Raw genomic sequence first — 21,871 nt, 5'->3', positions numbered from 1 at the left:
GAGTAGGATGTCACTTGAATTCCTCACAATATAATCGTTCATCACAGGGGGTATTGTATTTTTTAGGACCATGATCGGAGAAAAATCCAAATCCATGCTCATTGTATTTACCAATTCCAAAGAGAATAAGCAAATATGAAATAAATCTCATGTGGTTTTTTTCCCAGGCAAAGCTAATGCAGGCAGTGTTCAGATGTATCATATATTCACAGAAGCATTTTTGTAACTTAACTTTACAATGCAGTTAGTTTCTTGAATAACCTAGAGAAACATTTTAGGAGACAATGGGTTTTAGTTGTAGAGTAATAGGTAATATGTCTTGTCTATAAACATTAATATACTCTGAAAGCTGTAGTTTAAAAACATAAATATTGCTTAAAATGCATAGTATTGTTTGACAAAATGTGGGCATATGAGCAATTTTTTTTCATTTACAGTACATTCTGTAGGCGACTTTAAAAAAAAGATAATTTTAGCATATTTCCTGCATGCGAAACTTTGCTGGTGTCAGCTGGAGGTCTACGTGTGGCATAAATGCAAAATATGTGGCTTAGTTTAAGAGAATTCTGCACTTGAGTGCCTTTTTCGTACTCAGATAATGTTCTTGTTTTAACTAGTTTTGTCTTGTTTTAGGGTGATGGAGAAATATTTGAAAATTACTACAGAAAACAAAGAAGGAAACAAGCAAGATTAGTTTTGCAGCCACAGTCAAGCATGGTAACCAATACTTTTGTTTTTGCATTGGCTTGGGTTGCAGCTAATTCTTAGTGGTATTTCTATTCCTAAACTTGTTTTCTTTTTCACTGAAAGCATGAAACAGTAGAAGGCTATAGAAGATACTTCAGTCAAATTGTAGGGTAAGTTTTTTAAATGAAGATTTATTTCAGTTTTACTATATTGATTCTTATTCAATCTCAGTTCTTCCATTGTCAAAAAACTTTCTTCTGCAAGATGCAGTTTCTGCACAAATCATGTGGGTGGTTGTGGCTGGATCTAAGCAGGGAAGAGCATCCAGACCTACCAGTATGATGCCCTACAGGGACCCTTCAGCAGCCTGAGCTCCAGCTGGTGTGAAATAAACTTTTCACATTTTGACTTCACACTGGGCAAAGCAGAACACCAAACTGACCAAAGTGGCACTGCTCGAGTGGAGAAGGGTTTGACTATGCTTGTGCGTGAAAGGGTAAAATTTGCTCTAATATTAGAAACCAGTAATTTAAGCATTTTTTTGTTTTAGTTTCTTTGTAGTAGAAGACCACATTTTACATGTAACCCAAGGATTGGTAACTAGAACATACACTGATGAACTCTGGAATATGGCCCTTTCCAAGATCATTGCTGTTCTTAGAACACATTCAGTAAGTGAGAAGTCTTTATCAGTATTGCAGTTTAAATCCTCTTACTTCAGAGCTGTGTATACTTAAAGCTGGGGTAGTAACAAAGTGAAAAATGACGTGCCTCTCATGTTTTCTTTCCCTTGTGATTAAAAATTGCTCAGATTTGGGAGGGAGCCTGCCAAGCTTTTGTTTTTCCCAACAGTATCAGGCCGTGATCCGCAGCCATGGGCTATTTGCATAATCCGCCACTGATTTACAACTCACTGGGTCTTCCAAACCTTCTCTTAGTCCAGCAGTTTAGAATATGCAGAGTTAATCTGCTGTTATTATTGCAATCCGTCCTCATTAGTCTCAACTGACCTCTTCATTAGATCAGATTGAATAGTTCAGCACTGAAAGCACCACCAGGAAATAGTTCCTAATTATCATTCCAAATGCAGTGTTTCCAAAATAAACTCTCACCAGCAAAACCCTTGGAGCTATCTCTTCAATGCTGTAGTAGTACTACATTTATGTTGAAATAAAGGTACTAGAAAAATTCTGTATCAACTGAGTATTTCAGTACATTCAAAGCGTGTCTCCTAAAATTACATTTCTACCTTAGCTCCAATGGAATACTGTTGTTTACGCAGACTGACTGATGGTAAATTGCTTCAGAGTGTACTATTAGTATAATTTTTACTATTGGAAAAAACAGAAGAATTTTTATCTTTCCCTTTTTAATGTTTGCTAGAAGCAGTTCCTTTATGCAATGTTATTTTTATTTTTATTAAAATTGATCCTTAATTCAAGAAATATTTTAAATTTCATATGTACTGATGAAAAACGGGGAAGAAGTTCAGGTTGCAATCACAGTTTTATCATAGGACTTTTACTGATCACTGGTACATGAGATGTTATCGTACTTTTAAAATCATTTGACAGGATTGGGATAAATTGAGATATATTAAGCATTTTTTTAAGCTAAATACTTTGGAAGTTAATTGTCGATGTGTATGGTTTTATACACCTATGTAAGACTATGGTATTTTAAGGACTAGCAGTAATGTAATCTCTGAAGAACTCTACAGTGTCTTGTCATGTAGTTGATCACTATTTGATCACAAAATGCGTAACTCCCATCAAAACCAATTCTGTCACAATCTCTTGCTAACATCATCCTAGTACAGACTAATGTTTTGGTAAGTGTATATTGTCTTACGAGGTAACATAAACCAAACCCTTACTTTAATAAAGTATGCTAAGGGCAAACATGAAAGAAAGGTGAAACTGGCATATATAGTCTCTAACCAATACTATATTCTCATGCCACTTTGAATTATTTTAATATCAATATTTTTTTATCCAGTATAACAAACAGTGAGGCTGAGGTGAAGACCTTGGTTGTATGACTCCACATCTCTGAAAATAGTATTTCAGTCATTTAGCAGAGTAAATAACGTCTTGACTTTTTACCATCACATTTGTAATTTGAACTTCTTTAGAAAGTGTTTTATAGTCTTTTCCCCAAAGAGCTGGGAAACTGTCTGATGTGTCACAGCTAGCACTAGTTAGATCCAGGCTTGGTGTTCGTAAGAACATCCTGTGGAAATTTCTCTGGTGTTGATTTAGCTAAGCATTTTGATGCGTGGTTATGTTCCACTGAAATAAATGTAATTTGCTGATTTTGAATCTCAGTACGACATACTGATATTTATTGAAACTCATGTTTTAGTTTACTTTTTATGAGCATTTATATTACTGATAGTTTGTATAAATTCAACAAATACTTTTACGTAGCTAGACTAAGCGAAGACAAGTGAGTTAGTTTACTAAGGCACTCAGTCAGGTAAAAGGATAAGGCTGGAGAACAACCTTCTGTGCTTTAATACTCTTTGAAAACTTATGTCCCATATTTTAAATCTTTGTAACAAACCCAGAATTTCTCACTTTCAGTCATATTGCAGTGATCCCGACCTTGTTCTGGAACTGAAGAATCTCATTGTAGTATTTGCTGATACTTTGCAGGTACATACTATATTAGTAATTTAACTGAAATTCCTAGAGTCAGATTTTTCCTTTAGGTGAGTAAGTGCAATGCTTTGAGTTTTCCTGAATCGTATATACGAATCAAGAACAAAATCACACAATAATATTTCTTAAATATATTTATTTCTTGCCTTGGTTCCTCCTTTTCAGTATTATCAACTTAATGTATACATTCTGGGCTATCCAGCTAGTATCCAGTTATTCATATCTGTGCAAAATTAATGTTAGCTTTGTAATTTGTGTACATTTTTGTCTTTCATAAATGCTTTACTTCTGATCTTAAGCAAGAATAGCATTGCAGTCATTAACTTTAGCTGAAAGACTAAATGAACATCATTGGCAAGTATTCTTGCAATGTTTAATAGAGTGATAAAAAAGATTATTTATATGCATAAATAGCAAGTTAAAATGTTACAGAGAAATGGGACAAATTTCTGCTTGAAAACTGAAAGTATAGGATAAAGTATTTGGCAAGAATTTACTATATAATCTTCTAATTGTAGTGGTGTGTTTAAAGTACTAGAATTTATTTTATAGAAGTAACAAGATGGAGTAAGTCTCATCTCAGAGTTATGAAGTGATGTGATAGGAATAGAGTGTATTCTTGAATTATGCACTCTTTTCATTTTTGTACCTTAGGGCTATGGTTTTCCAGTGAATCGACTATTTGATCTTTTATTTGAGATAAGAGACCAATACAATGAAACACTTCTTAAAAAGTGGTCTGGATTGTTCAGGTGAGTATTTAAAAATAATGGTGCCTTTTGTATTTCATCTGTTGTTTTTGTCTAACTGTAAGGGGTTTTGTTAGATTGAAAGAACTGATTAACTCAGTATTGTGTATGAATTTGGAGTTGGATAGGAGTAAGATAATCATCACATGTAACTAATATTTAGGAGAAGATCCATCAAGTACTGCTTCTGTAGTTAACAGAGAGGAGAGTCTCCAAAGGGACATTATTGCAGAAACATGCAGGAGGCACGTCTTTTTTTCTTCATTAGGAACCTAACAACTGTAGGCTACTGCAATAGGGGCATTAGGATCCTAATTTGGATTGTCTTAGTGTTTACAGTTAGCTGATACGTGTATCTCCCTGACAGACTACTGACATTGCCAGTATGTTCTCATGTTTTTTTAATGCAGGTTGGTTTCCACCTATGCCTTGGAATCATTTGATGGAGTAAATTGCAAACCCAGGAGTACAGCAGCCTGGGACTGTGCTCCAAAGCTTATTTGCAGATAGGGTGTGATGTCTAAATATGCAGGAATTGATTACCATAAATATGTTACATTGTATTAGAAAAACCCTTAAAATTAAATTGGCCACTTAAGTTTCTCAAGCTCTCTAGACTGCTAGCGTAGCCATTTGACTAGTAGAAAAGTCCAGAAGGTACTTAAATTTAACACTGTGGCCATAGACCTAGTTGAAGTTCTCTGAATCATCTCCATTGACTACATGTAGCTGTCGTACCTAAGTGAGATGCTCTGAACATATGCTTTAGTGTAGGCTACCATAATTACTGTGTATCTCGGTATGGTTTATCCTGGAGTAGACTAGCTGATCTAAAGTTCCTTTGCTCTATTATGCTTTGAGTCATACATATTAAAACACTTTCAGCTATTTTTTCCTCTGTGATTAGACATTAGTATAAAGAGTGAGCATATACGAGGTACTTTCAAATTAAAACAGATTGGATCTCTGAAATTACAATGATTGCAGCTCATAACTTTTTAAAGCTGCACACCTAAGTGTGGTAGTAAAATTTATATTTATTTATGTGTTTTAGCACTCAAAAATACTGTAAATAAGTTACATATGTCCTAATTTTTTTTCGCTTTACTAATTCACCAGGGATATTTTTGAAGCAGACAACTACAGCCCTATTCCTGTAGCAAATGAAGAGGAATACAAAATAGTTATAAGCAAATTTCCTTTTCAAGATCCAGAACTTGATAAGGTAAGGAAAAGTTTTATGTTATTAAAATTTGCTGAAATCCAATTAAGGACACTTGGGACAGTAATGATTTTTGCAATTAAAAAGCAATTAAAATTTGAAAAGCTAGGTAGATTAAGAGGCTAAATCACCTCCTTTGTGTGTAATTGTCTAGTCATAAGTAAATATGAAAATTAAAGCTTTAGTCATTTGCTCTTGTGTCTAAGTGAATAATGAAACCCATTGTTTTGTAAACAAATTAATAATACAGTTTAATTGATACATCTTTATGTAATTATAATACAGTCTGTCTTTAATTAGTTAAATTTTGTTGCAACTCATTGGGTTTAGTAACTCATAGTATGTTATGTGCTGTATTATTGCAAAAATACATGTAAAACAGGGATCAGTTAGAGACAGCAGCTTTTGTATTTCACTTTTAAATTAATTATTTGTGTTTGAGCATGTGGGGCAAAATAAACGTGAAGGGACTGTAAATAATTCTGCTGTACTAGCGTTCCAATAGGATGTTCTTTCGTAGCCTCAGCCATTCTTTCACTACAAACTCCTTTCACAGAATGATGATTAGTATGTTCTGCTATTCAAATGTGGTTTTGGTAATACTGATGAAGAAATAACAGGCTCATGATGCAGTCTGTAGAGGGGAACTAAATCTAAGAACCACATGACAGTGGCAGTAGCTTTTGTAGAGGGAAGCTGGTTTATACATGATTCATCACTACAGATCTCTGCAAAAGTTAAAAAGATACCCTGATTCTGTGATTCAGCAGGGATTTACCAGGCAAATGTAACAGCTGCATGTCATTAATACAGTATTGCAGTGAAGATGAAAAATTAAAGGTAGGTTTTGTGCTGATTTTTGAATAAGACTCCAGATTGCTTTCTGGAGGCTTTCCTCCATTCAATTCATTTACTAGGCCATTGTAATACTAAAAGAAGATAGAATGGAAATCCCTTACAGTGTTGGACACATACCACACCCCAGATACTGTTTAGCATGACATATTTTGCTAATAAATCGCAGAGATTTTTAACTTGCTCTAAATAATTTGATCTGCTAGCCTCTCTCACTCTATGTATGATGTATTAGCATGTGGGGTGTGGACATTACTTGTGTAGGCATGTGTAGTTACAAAGCTTTGACTCTTATTTCACAGAAGGGAAATGTATTCTCTGTACCCAACGATTTTCATTTTGATTTATGACAGACAGAGATATTTCTGGTTTGTAGTTAGCAGCTCTTTTTGTAGATACTTTATGGGCAGAATCTCACTGCTGCTTAGTTTTTGAGCTGGTGAGCTTGAGAATAAAGCTGGGAATCAGATTGGATTCTGTTCCCAACTCCATCATTGACCAGCTGCATAGTGCTGGTAAGTCACTTAACATCTCTGTGTCCCTGTTTATTCATCTGTAAAGCAGGGAAAACATTTTTTTTTTGTGTATCTCTGAAAAGAGCTTTGAAACCTGTATGTAAAGCAGGACATGATTAGAAATAAGGCAGTCTGAGACGTTTTTTCCTGTTTCCTAGCAGTTTTTGAAGCAGTTTAGTTGACTTCAAGCAATTTTAGCAAAGAGGCAGAAGCCTCAAAGATAATTGGCTTCCTAAAAGTTTTGTCAACTAGACAGTGGAATAGAGGAGAAAGAATCACTAAGTGACCTTGTTGAAGGAAAGGCTGCGGTGTTATTTTATGTGTTATTAGATAGCAGGGAATCCACATGGAGGGGAAACTTTATAAATGCTCCAACATCACTTCTGTTGGCTGCTGTTTATAAACCCATCCATTTCACCTCCCTGTTGTTGCCTCAGGCTGTAAGACACTGGGAGATCCTATTGGGTGGCTTAATTTAAGCTACATTTTCACGATTGTGTTTTTTTTTTTTTTTTGAAAAAGTGTAAGTTCAGTCTAGTTGCTGAAGGAGCCTGTGTAGTTGATAGAGAGGAATAGACACCCTAGAGGGCTAATTTCATTTGATGCATCTCTAATGCCTTTTACAGATTAAGGGGAATTTCACCTCTGAAAATGTCTGTTTCTCTCCATTTAGTATAAAAAGAAAAAAATGTGTCTCATTTTTAACTGTAGGTTAGGATGAATCACCCTCACATCTTACAGTTAAGTTTATCATAGGAGTTGCTTGCAGCACATAAGGCAGAATTATGACCAGAACCTACTAGATATTTAACACAGCAAACCCAGTCTCACCGAACAAAAGTCTTGTCTGCACTCTGCTGTTTAGATTGAATGTGCCAAATGGTTTGATTATGTCATCTAATTTTACTCCCTTTCTGTGTTCAGAATTTAAACAGCTGGTTGTAACTTTGTTGTTTTGTTGGGTTTTTTTCTTGCTGCCTACTCTAATAGTCAGACAGAAAGTGGCGTGTTCCTTCTGTATTGGCCAGACACTGTAGAGGATAAAGAATCGCTTGTCTTAGATCAATGAGTATATAAAGGTTGAAACTCAAGCCCTGCTGACAGCTTGTTGTGATGATCTGAAATAGTTGTATGCAATAACACTTTTTTTATCTGTAGAAATTAATTGCTTAAATCAGATATACAGATATTTGAAGTAAATCTTATTGTTTAAAAAAAGTTTGGTATCATTGTTAGTCAGGCACTTACAGGACATGGTTGTCACACCACCTAATAAAGAGGTATGATTAGGAGAATGTCAAGGTGATCTGTTTTGTCTGGGGTTTTAATATGCAAATGTTGAGCTGCTGTTGCTTAATGCTTTTTCTTTTTTGAGAGGGAAATTGAATTCTCCAAGGAAGATACCAGTTGTTAATCATTTTTCTTATGCATTAGTCATAAAGTAAATAGAAAATTGTTTTGCAGATGTAAAAAATTATGTATTCAATGCAGAAATACCTATTTGGTATGTTTGGATTTAATTTACTTCTTTTTATCCTCCTAAATACAGTATCAGCTTTAAAATTGAAGTAAGCAGCATGGTTTTATTCTTACAGACTACTAGTATTTCCCACACGTTAATTCAAATTATTGAAAAGTATTCAGACTGCTTTGGTTTGGTGAATCATCAAGAGAAAGTAAATACATTACAGTAAATATAGATGCCTAAACATTCTCAAGATGCTTTGAAAATCCCAGATACACTGAACTTCTCAAACCTTTTCTTTTTCTTTTGCACTGCTTTCTTTGGCAGAAAAAGTTTGCATTTTTGAACCTGTCATCCCACTTACATCTATCTTGTTTGTTCAGATTAAAAGCAGTTTGAGACCTGTTTTTTAATGTGTGTTTGTAAATTGCTTTCTACAGACACATCCTAAATTATATGAAGTCTCCAAACTTTACTGTAATTTAAATAAGTGATAAAGTTCTATTTTGCTTATAAGCTATGTAAACAGATGTAGAAGTCAGCTCAGTGCATACCACTGTTTGTATTTGATGAAAACCAGAACGGCTTAAGATAGTTTAAAATATCGATATTGTTAAGTGGCTTTCTAATTCTTGCATTTAATACCAAGCTCTCCTTAGAACCAGATTCAAGTGTAAGATTATCTTTTATTTTCACAGCAATCCTTTCCAAAGAAGCTTCCAATGTCTCAGTCAGTGCCTCAGATTTATATCCAGGTTAAGGAATTTATTTATGCAAGCCTTAAGTTTTCAGAGTCACTTCACCGCAGGTAAGCTTAAATTCTCAGGAATGTGACTATAAGGTAACCTATAACATCCAGGTGACCTGAAAATATATAGTAAAATGAAAATATATTTTCTTGTGCACTTGCTAGCGGTGTTTGTTTCATAATTTACATATAATTTAAATATAGTATTCTTTATATTTGTGATTCTCAATTCTATAATGTATATTTTGTTTCTGTGTGTGTGTATATATATTGTATACTATATGTGTAGGTCTGTAGGGTTTGAACGCTGCTTGGCATGGTAAGCAGTCTTAAAACACTGCTGGGTTTTTTTTTTTAAACAGTACTGCCTGGATTGAATAATCTAGATATTTATTTAACAAAGCACATAACATTTGAAAAACGTACTTTCATACTCACCATTTCAGAAATAATTGTGTAGCATCCCTGATTACTTTGAGTGGTCTTTTCCTCCTCAGAGCTTTGAGTTTCCTTAGCAATGATTTCACCAGCAACAAAACGTGCTGTCTCCATGCTCATTCCCTCTTCCACCCCACCTTTTTCTGATGGAAAACATCATAATTCTCACATTCCCTTTTCTCTTGTAGCCTTCAAAAGCTTAGTTTTAATTACACAAAAGAACATTTGTAGATCTGAAATCGGGAAGGTATTTGTGGACAGTCACCCACTTCTGCACTGTTAAAGATGTAAACAACTCGTTTTCACACATTCTTAATTGATACTGTTTATAATTTACACGTACTAATGAGCGCATGTTGACCTCCTTAGTAACTCATTAAAACCCACAAATTACTCTTTCCAAACTGCTGTGTCAATAAGCATGCCCAAAATCTAAAAATAACAGATTTTGCTTCAGCTTTGAAAACCAGTTAATGGATAATTTAGTAGGTGAAAGAAGTGTTCTGTGTGTTAGATCACAGAAGACTTGGAGCAACGAGAAAATAAATTCACTTAGGGAATTCTTAACATTAGAAGTTACCTTTACAGAGAAAAAAATGACAATACTTTGACAGTAATACTTAATATTTCTATGTACAGCATAGTTACAAAAATAAACTTTTTTTGTCAGCTCAACAGAAATAGATGATATGCTCAGAAAATCTACAAATTTGCTGCTTACAAGAACTCTGAGTAGCTGTTTACAGAACCTGATTAAAAAACCTCATATAGGTTTAACAGAGGTAAGTTTTAAAACATGCTCAAAACTGTAATTTTAAGGACAATGAAAACTAAAACTATTCTTGTAAATGTAGATATACTGTGATATTAAGATTTGTGTAAGAAAAACAAGTAGTGTTTGCTTTAAAGTGGAAAATTTAAAGAGGTGAAAGATGAAGTATAAAAAAGCATCAATGTCTGTTACATAGATAATACAATATTGGGTCTAGTTGGAAGTGTATTTACACAGAGAGATGACAATGGAAGAGTTCTCTCTCCTGTATGATAAACAGAGGTATGCAAGAAATAAGCCAAAGACTCTTACTTCTTTGGTTGCATACTGAGCATAGTTCATGTGTTCTGTTCCTGTCCAGCAATTAGTAGCACACTGTTGAGTTTCTTTTCCTTCCTATAAAAAAAAGGGGAGGGGGTGGTGGAAATCTCTCTCATGTGTGTATAAACCTACTGGACTCAGAAATCTCAAATATCAAGTTCACTCTAACACATGAATTTTTTTCTATAGTAATTGCAATTAAAATATTTTGGTAGGTTTCTGCATGTTGTTTCTTCATCGGGACTCTGGGTTTAACTTGTTTGTTGGACAGAATAAGGTGTTGTTTGTTGGAGAGAGTAAGGCAGGCTGTGACAGTGAATCACTCTGAACATTCACTGGCGGTACCTGCAATGCCAGGAAGCAGCAGGTACCTACTGAAACATGCTGAGGAGAACTTAGACTGTTGCCGTTAGAGCAGTGTTATGTCATACTGGATGTTGGTTTTAAACTGCATGAACCTCTTGCATAGATGAGACAATTTTTCTGAGATGTAGTTTTCTATGTTCTTGAAATTGGTGCAGGAATATTTTCAAAGATAGGAAAATAAATTCACTGGTATTTTTTGCGGTGTTTTATTATGAAGTCAATATGTTTTATGAGAAAAATGTTAAAAAGAAAAAAATCTTATTTTACCAAGCATTACGTTGTGTTCACTAAAACAGACAGTATGCAATGAGAATTAAGATATAATATACTGATATTTCAGTTAATGTGCATTATGTACATTGTCTAATTTGTGAACTGGATGCAAATGCAGGTCCTGCTTATAAAAACATTTGTGTCATGTATAAGCAGGTTGTTACCATTATAGGGGAGGGAAGGAGTTGACAAACTTATATTTGAAATTCCCTAACTTCAGAATGCATCCTTCTGCAGACAATATTGTGAAATCCTTTTTTGTAATAGCAGTATTTTTAAAAATTATTTTTATGATAAAATTAGTGATTTACTTTTGGCAATGTATATTCCTCTTCCCTTTTTTAATTCTAAATTATAATTTGGATTTATTTCACCAAGTACATGTCTGCAGACTAAATTTTTAAAATGTCATCATTTGTATGTAAACTATAATATTACTCTGTAGTGGTATCTGAAAGCAGACGTGAAAATTAACAGGTAATACGCGGTAACCTGAAATACTGTAATTAATTTCTAGTAGTGTTGTTGCTGAAAGAGGTAATCATTTACAAAATCAAGTAACAGTGGGTTGATACAAAAAGGATTTTTTACAATAATTTTTTGCCTCTTGCAGCTTGTTCAAATCATTATAAACACAACACACTTGGAACAAGCCTGTAAATACCTTGAGGATTTTATATCTAACATTACAAATATTTCACAAGTGACTGTTCACACAGCAAGACTTTATGGACTTTCTACATTTAAGGTATGGTATATGTCATGCTTTATATGACTATGTCTAAAAAGTTACATTAAAATCACTGTAAATGAAGCATTTTAAAACAAAAGGGGTGAAGGCAAAGCTGCACGCTTTCTCATTTTTTACTCTCAAACAATTCTGAACTGTTAAGAATTCAGTTGTAACGCTGAGCAGATAAACACTGTTCTTTGTTATCAGTATGATCTGAAATATGTCAGTACATCAGAAGCATCAATATTCTTTCAGATGCATCTTTTATTAAGTTATGAAATTACAAGCTAAGCTTAAGTGCACCAGAAGCTTTCAATAGGTTAAGCTCCAGTTTGTGTAACATCTCCCCTTTCTGAATGGAATCAAGCAAAACAGCTAGTTTAATCTAAAATGTTTGTGTTATTTATTTGATTCTCTACAATAGAAATATTTTGTGGTATATTTTCAAATTGTGTAATTTAGTAATCTAAAAGCAGTATTAACCACAATTCATTTATCTTTTTAGAATTTGTATTTTATTCAGATGTCCTTTACATACATAATAATACATTACATAATAATAGAAGTCCTGTCCTTGGTAGAACAAAAACCATAACCTCATCTGTGAAGCCCCTCTCCACAATATTAGTCAAAAGGCCTTAGTCCTTTTCCAGTGGTAAGGCAGACACGTGTTGTTAATGAGAAACCTGCACGTAAAATTGAAATTGCTGAAGACAACTTATATACCTAATGTCAGGTAACTCAAGAGGACTGAGATTTATCCCTGAGATAAATTAGTAAAAAGTCTGATCCTTGCTCAGGCTGTTTTATGTCATAATGACCCTAGTAAGCTCCAAACCAAGATGCCAACAGCTGGACTAGCTATGCCTAGTGCAAAGGTGGTGTGGTCTCAGGCCACTGAATGGCCCTACAGCAGAAACCCTCCAGCGCTGTGGCACTGGGGCAAATCTAAAGATGGTTGGAGATCCTTCGTGTTTTGATGGTGGTTAGGCACCAGGTACTTCTTTCAAGCACCAGATGGTTGTGTACATTGAAGAACCAAGTTTCAGTATTCATATACATAAAATATGACAGAAATTATTTCATTGACTGAGTAGCTTTTTTGGTTTAGAACAGAAGCAAATGTGCATGCTTGGGGATGGTTGGGGGTTTTCTTTCTGAAGAAAACATTCTCACAGAAGAATGATCGTGTATAGGTTACCTTGTGCCATTAATTCAGCCGGTGCATTGCTGACTTAGTCGCTTGGGGCTTCTATACAGAAATTTTTGAAAGAGAAACAAAACAAAACAAAAAGTCATCAGGGATTCTAAAGCAGCTGCAACTTGAACTTTAGGTATTTGGGAGGTTTTCAGTGTACACTGAAACAAAGGAGGGTGATTTCTTGTATTTATGGGATAAAGAGGACTAATCCTATTGAGAGTAGGTCTGTTTTCTGTACTGCATTTTTTTTCTTGATGCAATGTAGCCTATCCTATTATAACATCCCCTCTGGCATAGATGTTAAAATGTGGGTGAGGTGGAATAAGACATCATCATTGCAAGACGCTTCATATTTCCAGTTGATTGCCAACAATTTTCTCATTAAATGTCATTTGTTTTGCTAAGAATTTAATGAAGAAAGCAAGACAGAAGGGTTCTAGCCTAGCAGCTGTAGTTAGGTTACCATTGCTCTACCAGTCATTTTATTAATTGTGCCCTGTCCGTAAGATCTAGAATGCCTAGTTTGTTTATGGTGTACCGATTGTGCAGTGTGTCTTTGAATTTGCACATCTATAGATTATTTTCAGGTAAGGTCAATCCATACTCTTTTTTAACATTCAAACAAACACTTAATGCAGCCATAGTCTTAAATTTCATTAAAAAGTAAGTTATCCTTTATCCTTCAATTTAATTTAATAAATGCAGTTGAAAGTTTGTATTATATTTTGTGCCGATAGCTTATGCTGTAAGTTATGTTTAACTATCCTATAAATTATCTAAGTTGTCTTCAAGAGAATCACAGAATATTACAATCTGTGCTTAGTGAGCTTAGTATCTATGCACCTTGGAAAAATACAGAATGAATGCTCAGAAACACGTAAGAATCTTTTCATTTTTTTTAATGGTTTCTCTCCTGTCTCCCTGGAGAACTTGTAGCACAATGTTCTCTATTTATAGTAGAAAATTCTTTCTTGTTAATCCCTCTTTCTTTTGCTCTCTGTTTTAATGAAAAACTGCTCATAGTTCCCCAACTGCGCTCTCACAGAGTTTGGTATGTTCTACTGTTATTAAATTTATCTCCTGGTGGCAAATCATGTCACCTCCATTCTTTCAGAGTGGTCAAAAATCTCCTTTTATTAGCAGTATTGATCACATTCACATTCCATGAGATGATTTTATAAGTAATTTTTAATAGAAGCCTTCAAAACTATTTCATGGCTACTGTTTTAGAGGAGTCTTTTTCTCATTTTACTTTTGTATATAAAATCTCATTTTAAGATGTTCTTCAGACTTCCCAAGCATTGTTTCGCATGGGTGGAAATAAAAACCAAAACAAAAATCACCACCACCACCAAAACTTGTTTTGTTTTATCATATTAAAAAATTGTGTTGCTTTCAATATTTATAGCTACATTTTCCAGCTTTGGATGAGCATTGTTTTCCTTTGTTTAAATCAGCAGTCGCACTAAGTGTAAATAAATGTATTTGCAGATCTAGCTGATAGAAGTTTCTGAGCCCAGGGTCTCAGCATTAAGCTGTGTACTGGTTGTTGGAGAGCCAGATATGCAGCATCAAATCCTGTGCAGGGCTTCAGGACATCATTGAGAAAAAAGCCATTTAACAAAACTGTGTCATTTGCCCTTTTCACTTTATAGTGGGAGAAAACCTGGTGAGCTTTCAAAACGTTTTGATGCAGTTCTGTCACCACGTTAGAAGAAGAGATGGAGTTGATTCATCTGCCTCTGGGAGTCATCCCAAACCAGAATACTGCTAACACTTTCTTGACTTGTGTATGGGATTCACAGTGCTGCTTCTCAGAAGTAACTTCTGGGTTTGAAATCAAATTGCTCAGCTGTTCACAGTTTTCTCAAGGAATCGAGGAACACACCTTGCTTAAAGTACTGGCAATATGCTGCTCCAATTATAAAGGAGTAACCAAAGCAAAATAAAAGATAACCAAAAACAGGCTTTCAAAACTAAAACCGAAGAACTAATCTTGCCATTGCCTGTTTATTATCTTAACTGGTAAAGATGATACAACCACTCCATAAATGACTTAGTTTTAAACAAAAAAACCCCAAACACCCAAACCCAAACAAACAAAAAGTTTGAGCAATTGCACTAAACCTAAACAGATATATTTGCAAGTCCTGTCATTATAGATTGTTGAAACTGAGGTCTTACTTTTAATAGCAACTTTAAATTTAGACTTGACTTTAAGCAAAACTTTTATAGGCATAGCCATCTACAAAAGTGTGGATGTCAGCATACTCCTTTATTTGACATATTAACAGGTTGTCAGATTCTTGTGTGTTGGATTAGGAGAGCTGTTCAGTGGAGGCTTTTAGAAGTTGGTTTGGCAGTAAAAATGCTATTTTTAGGGAATTGTACTTTGATATTTATACATGGCAGGGCACATGCTTTCTTGCTTCCTCCTGAAGTGCCTCATGGCCTGGGGCCTGAAGACTGCATTTGACATACCCCATGTGATGCCACCTTTAAGCTCAGTGCATCTTGAATTTTTTCTTTTTGCCATTCTTATTTACACCTTTCTGAACTGCCATGTTTTGAGACTGCTTTCTCCCAGAGGAAACTGGCAATGGGAATGTCATCCACCTTTTAAGTTGCTCCAGTATATCCAGCCTATTTTTACTCTCTAAAAACCTCCAGCAACTGACCAGTTCACTTCAAATCAAATGTCTTACTTGAATCATTTCTCAAGATCAGTGAAGAAAGTTTCAAATTGAGCCCAAATTAGAACATAGACTTCATCAAGTATCTTTAACCTCCTGGCTGGCAAAAGCATGCTTTTCCAATACAATATGCCTTAACAAGAGTTTGTACGTAGATCCCATTGCATCTATGAGGATGTGTGCTAAACGAACAAGGTAGATAGATCGCATCGTAAACACACTTCACAGTAAATGTTAGACTTTTCCTCTTTACTGTTTCAAAAAGTAGAATCCAGGTGGTGGCAGAACAAAAAGTAGGGGCAGGAGGAAGTAGGGGAGTGCTCTGAATCGCAGTGGTGATCAAGATATTTAAAGGAGGATCAAAAATGATGAATATTCTTCAGATGTGCGGCTTTAAGACATGAATTACATAAAAAATCATATGTTTGCTGGACTTCTAGATAAAATAATCAGCTTATTTTATTATTTTCTTTGTAAAAGAGGGCAAATAAACTTTGTGTCAGGGTTGATAAATTTGTAAGCTGAATTTAAGGTGATTGTGAATAGAGTAAAGCAATTGCTTTGTTCCAAATTCAAATTAATTTCATTTGTTTCTGAGAAAGACTATCCTGTAGGCATATTCTGTTATAAACACTCTTACAGTATACATTATGGGAGTATTGTAAAAACCATAGCCACAAACTTAGTGTAAGACAGAAGTTAAAATACTGATTTAAATATTTTTTGATTCTAAGACAGACATGACTTCAGTTTTGTGGATGAATATAATTTTATCTGCATTCTAATAATGTTTTAGAATTCTGACGATTGCACATGACTTTTTTTCTAGGATGCAAGGCATGCTGCAGAAGGAGAAATATATACAAAACTTAACCAAAAAATAGATGAATTTATTCAAATTGCTGATTATGATTGGACAATGTCTGAATCGGATGGAAGAGCCAGTGGATATTTAATGGACCTTATTAACTTTTTAAGAAGCACGTTTCAAGTTTTTACTCATTTACCTGTAAGTGTTCAAAATTAAGTTTAATTTCAAACTATTGGAGCATTATTTTATCCTTAAGTACTAAGATTTTGAAGATAGATGTTATTTTTGCACTGTGCACATGCTGGCAGATGTATTTTTTAGTACAGATGTATTTTCAGATGTGTTTCAGTATGTTGATGATGCTCACCCACGGTAATACTTAGAATACCTTCAAATACTTTAGTAATACTGTTAACAACAGCTAATTTACAAATAGTGTAAGAACTCATGCAGTTTTTTAGAGCATCAGATAGCCTCTTTAATTAACCATATTGCTTCTGCGTGCACATGTATTCATTCAAATAGCGCAGAATTCATGCAAATCCTGCAGTTGTGCATAAGAATATGGAGTTACTGGATGTTCCAAGGTTGTTTTTAGCTAAATAATTTTGATTGTGATTCTGAGCTTCATGGGAATGAATCCTTGTTCATATTCAAATATATCCTGTGTTAGTTTGTCCCAGGTAAAAGGGAACTGTAAACCTGTTTTATGTACCAATTGTTACATTCTGTTGTTTGATTTCCCTCTGCTTTAAGACAAAAAAAACTATTTCTAGTTTGATTTATAATAGTTTATAGCTTTATGTCTGAAGTAACTTTCAAGCTACATCAGCTTTTCATCAGCTTGTCCTTGGTTACTACTGTCACAATGATGTCCAAGTGCTTTACCCACATCTGATGCCTATAAAGAATAAGTCCTCAGTACATAGAATGTTTTGCGGCTCCAGACTGGAAGTAAAAGATGATCTATTTACATGCACAACAAGGTGTTGAAATTTCTGGTATAGTGGACTTGCCCAGTGTTCCAAATGTGAAGAGGCTGGGGTTCTTCAGTCTCCTTTTTTCTACTGACTCAAAGACATAACCCATTCAAAATGTATCACTTAATATTGATGTGAATGTGGTGTATGAGGTATGTTTCAGTGAATAGGTTTTGATAAAGAATAGCACATTTGTTAGATAGTTAAATTCATTGTAACTTAACATAAAATCAGTGTAAACAAATGGCACTGCTTCTCAATGGTCATACGCAGCTGAGGGATGTGCAACTTCTAGAGAAGGATGTACAGAAGTCTGTTGTGAGTGTGTGTGGTGATACAGCTGTTCAGAAATGAGCCACAGACAGAATGATGTAATGTGTTAAGAGGGATGGAAAGAAGCAGCTGTGGCATTAGGACTTGAAAAGTGGGAAAGGAATAGAAATATGTGTGTGGGGGCACAAGTCAACCTTTGGAGAAAGCTAGTACCTGTGAAGAGGTGGTTCTGTAATTTCAAGCTCTGGTCAGGTACCAGGCAGGGTGTAGAACTATATGAACAACTGGTCTGGTCTGGCAAGAGGATTCTTGTAAATTTTGATTTATCCTACATATTGCTCCCTATTCTGGTTTGGCCAATTGTAGAAATGTACAGTCCTATGAATGCTGTTGTGCGTGAGATGTGGAGTTTACATGGAAATGTGTATACAGTTTCATTACAGTGATTCTTGTTAAGATTTGTAACAGTAAGTTATTTTCATTAAGAGAAAATTTATAGTGAAAGCATTTTCAAAGATAAGCCCAGAACTAGGTTCCATAACTTATTAAAATACTAAGTGCCTTGGAGTGCTAAACTAAGCTAGATTCTCACATGCCATAGTTAAATTTGGAGTAGTTTTAGTATTCATTTTCAATTATGAATTATTCCATTATTGTCACAGTGTCATTTCCATAATAATTTTTGTATGGCTGGCAGAAACATTCCACTGCTGAAGACAGTTTCTCTGAACCTTTTCTGTAATTAGAAATCAAAGAACAAAAGTTCTAGCCTCTGGCCATAATTCTAGTAAGGAAAAGAGCAGGACAGGTAGAGGAATCGTTTCTCTTCCTACCTTTGCACATCTGATCACGTTGGAGGGCACTGTGCAAAGGCTAGAGCACTAGTCAGCTGCACTAATTCTCCATAGCCTCGTTCAAGGGTCAGTGACTTTGATATTGTTTCAAACTCGAGTCTTCTTGCAGAAATGTTTTATGTTCTTTAGCAATTTCTGTTGCTGTCTTTGGGTTTCTGTCATTAGAGTCTTGTTCTATTTTAGCTGTATGTTTAAGCTGTGTAAATGAACAGGAATGTATTTCCTTTTGTGCATCCGTGTGGGGCTATACTGAAGTGTTTCTGTACCAGTGTAGACATAACTTTTAAAAAATGCATCTTACGTTACATACCTGTTTTAATGTTCCAATAAAAATAATACAAATTGTGTAGAGATCTAAATCAGGTAGACAGTGATTTCTGTTTCACTGAAACTACACACTTCATGGCACAACTTAACTGGGGTATGATATCTCCATTGAATCACTGGAAATGTCTTGCGTCTCTGAAGCTTTTTTTTTCCTCTCAAGTTTTATATCCTTAGTTTTCTCCTCTCTGTGTGTTTACTGTACTGAAAAAGTGGTTTTGGAAAAGAAAATATCTTTATTCCACTCTGCAGTTATATTACCATTAGATTTATGTTAAAATGCACTAATGGATCATGTTATATTTAGATTCTTACTATCCTGAGCCATTCTAAGTCTTGCTTGAACAAAGTATGTTAATGAGGTACAGATAGCCTCTGTAAGCCACATGGTAAACATGGCATTTACTTTTTGATCAAAGCGTTTTGGAACATACTATTTCTTACCATGAAAACTTTCTGGAAAGGCATACAAAGAAATGCTTCATCATTTGAAGTTTGCTACTTTGATATTTTGGCATACAGTTCCTTATTATAGAAAAACATTTTACTGACAAATTAGTACTATTTAAATTATAATCTCTTTGGTATGCCTCAACAAAAAACTATATAAGTTCAGAGGTTTAAAAAAAATAATTTAAGGAATTATGTAACTATAATTGTTCTTTTTGGAAGTTTTTCCTTACCTTTTATTGCTACCAATTTTTTATTCTTTTTTTTTTTTTTGATGTTGACAGTACATCTTAATTTTTTTGTTTTGATTGCCTTACTGGTTTCCTTCTCAGAATAACAACAATGACCATGCAGCTATGTCGGTAAGTAAATGCAAGATGAAGAAAAAGCATGTGAACTGAAAAACTATGAACTGCCTGCAGGCTTATTGCTTCGATTTTTAAATAATTTAATTAAAAGAGCCTTCTGTTTTGCTGATGACTTGCTATGTACCTTGTGTGGTTGCATGCAGGGATCAGGTTATTGACTAACATTGGGCTTTCGTACACTGGGACAGCAGGAGCCTTAAAAACCTTGCAGAAGGTTGGTAAGGTGTGCCTTGCATCCCAAGTGAGATAATTTAGAGGAGACTATGAGACCTTTTGGAAGAGAGGTCAGATATCAAAACGCAACTATGAGGCATGCATACAGAATAAGGGTAGGATGATAAAATAGAATAAGGAATCAGTGAAAGTTCCATCATTTCTCTGTTGCATCTGCCTGGGGTCAAGGGGAATGTATGTGCTAAATGTATATATATTTTTTTTAAGAAGATGATGGATTGCATTTAAGAATTCTTCCATGCCCTGATTATTTTCAGGTCATCAGTTTTTGTATAAGGAGTTTATTTTGATTTGGCATAAGCATTTCCGTGATAATTAAAGTGTTAATATTATGCTGTTGAGTGGCTTCTGAATACTGAATTTCTGAACTTACTTTTACTAATTTTTTCCAATAATATGGTTGCATCTTGTTCATTTAAGCAGTGTACTGTACAGCAGCAAATACATACTGTGCTTTTCACTGTTCTAAGTGAACAAATGCGTAAGGCACGTAAGAGTACACAGTGTGGGAATAACCTCATTCCTTGCTACATTCTGGAAGGCGATTGACTGAGTAGTAGCTCTGTGGATCTGGAGAGAAGATCTAGCAGTGGACTTTCAGGTTGTTAGGAGCCTAGAGCACATGAGTCACAAATGGAGGTTTAGGAAGATGGATTATTTAGTCTGTTAAAGAGGAAGCTGGGGAGAGATCTAGTGGCAGCCTACAGCCTCTTGATGAACAGACACAAAGGTGATGAAACCAAACTCTTCTTGGTAGGACTGAAATTCACGTGTGGCTATGGTCACAGGTAGAAGCTTGGGAGGTGAAGCTTTGACGCTATGGAAGAAGTTTGCCCAAAGAGAGTAGTGTGGTGTTGGAGGAGTTTACCCAGAAAGGCTGTCGAATTCCCATCCTTGGTTGTTTTAAAGGCTCAGCCAGAAAAAAGGACAATGGACTTGAACTACTGTTGGTGATAGTCCTACTCCAAGTGGGAGGTTGGACTAGATGACACTGGTGGTTCATTCCAATGAACACTTCCGTGATTTGAATACTCAGCCTCATGTTGAACTATCAAGCTAATAGAATATTATGAGCACTACAAGTATTGAATATTTTGTGTTCATAACTTCTGGTTAATGTTGAGCTGGTGTCAGTGTGCTGGTTGTGTCTTGACCAAGCCCTAGCAGAATTTCAGCAATGCAGAGCACAGACTGCATTGCTTTTGGAAGGTTATAATTTGAGTCATGGAATTTTTAACGGCTTTGTTTTCTACAGTTATAACAAGTTATACAGTCTTTTGAGTTTATTTCTCTTTTTCAGGTTCTTTTACATCCCCATTTAAGTTCATATTGCAGTTTATAGTGCCATTAGATACTTCAAATGAAAAAGCAAATTAAAACTATTATACAGCCATTAATCTCATTAAATCAATTGGGTGATCAAATGTGCTATTAAAGAATTGTATTTTTGAGGTTTTATTTTGAACAGTTAAAGAAATAATTTACCTTATATTTTCAGCTGAGTTAATTTGAAATTATAGAGGGTGCATATATATATATATATATATATATATATATATATAAAAAGTGTTTTAATCTAGGTTTAGAATTAACTGAAGTTTTATTCTAGATAGGTGCTTTACCATTAAAAAGTTAGTGTTGGAGTACTCTTTGGAAAAGAATGACTATTGACAATTAACACAAATTACTTTCAAGTAGGTATTTTTTATTATTTTGGTAGAATTCAGGGCCACAACTGGAAGTAAAATTGATTCTTAAAAATTGCATTGGTGTTTTTTAGTGTACTTACATTTTAGCAGTAGTTCAGAAGTTGGGTTTTAGGCCTGATGTTAAGTAATAGAATACTTCAGTTATTATGGCTGCTAAAATCTGTGTG

At 34.7% G+C, this 21,871-nt stretch overlaps 1 protein-coding gene across 13 annotated transcripts in view; it reads left to right on the top strand.

Moving 5' to 3' along the window:
* The window catches only part of EXOC6 (exocyst complex component 6), a 123,038-nt gene that overhangs the window by 63,529 nt on the left and 37,638 nt on the right, over window positions 1-21,871 (top strand). For 8 of the 13 annotated variants that reach the window (XM_080403603.1, XM_080403601.1, XM_080403602.1 and 5 more), the window contains 11 exons: window positions 634-717; window positions 811-857; window positions 1,238-1,358; window positions 3,273-3,344; window positions 4,005-4,102; window positions 5,219-5,324; window positions 8,855-8,964; window positions 10,013-10,124; window positions 11,688-11,822; window positions 16,531-16,710; window positions 19,726-19,755. In XM_080403603.1, the coding sequence (XP_080259729.1) occupies window positions 634-717; window positions 811-857; window positions 1,238-1,358; window positions 3,273-3,344; window positions 4,005-4,102; window positions 5,219-5,324; window positions 8,855-8,964; window positions 10,013-10,124; window positions 11,688-11,822; window positions 16,531-16,710; window positions 19,726-19,755 (1,095 nt within the window). The remainder of the gene's footprint in view (window positions 1-633; window positions 718-810; window positions 858-1,237; window positions 1,359-3,272; window positions 3,345-4,004; window positions 4,103-5,218; window positions 5,325-8,854; window positions 8,965-10,012; window positions 10,125-11,687; window positions 11,823-16,530; window positions 16,711-19,725; window positions 19,756-21,871) is intronic. The other 5 variants (XM_080403595.1, XM_080403593.1, XM_080403598.1 and 2 more) reach the window with 1 other exon arrangement.

The sequence above is a fragment of the Falco punctatus genome (genome assembly GCF_963210335.1).
Source record: "Falco punctatus genome assembly, chromosome: 9".
NCBI lineage: Eukaryota > Metazoa > Chordata > Aves > Falconiformes > Falconidae > Falco > Falco punctatus.
Note: the sequence above shows the minus strand (reverse complement) of the source record. Positions and strands in the feature narration are given on the sequence as shown.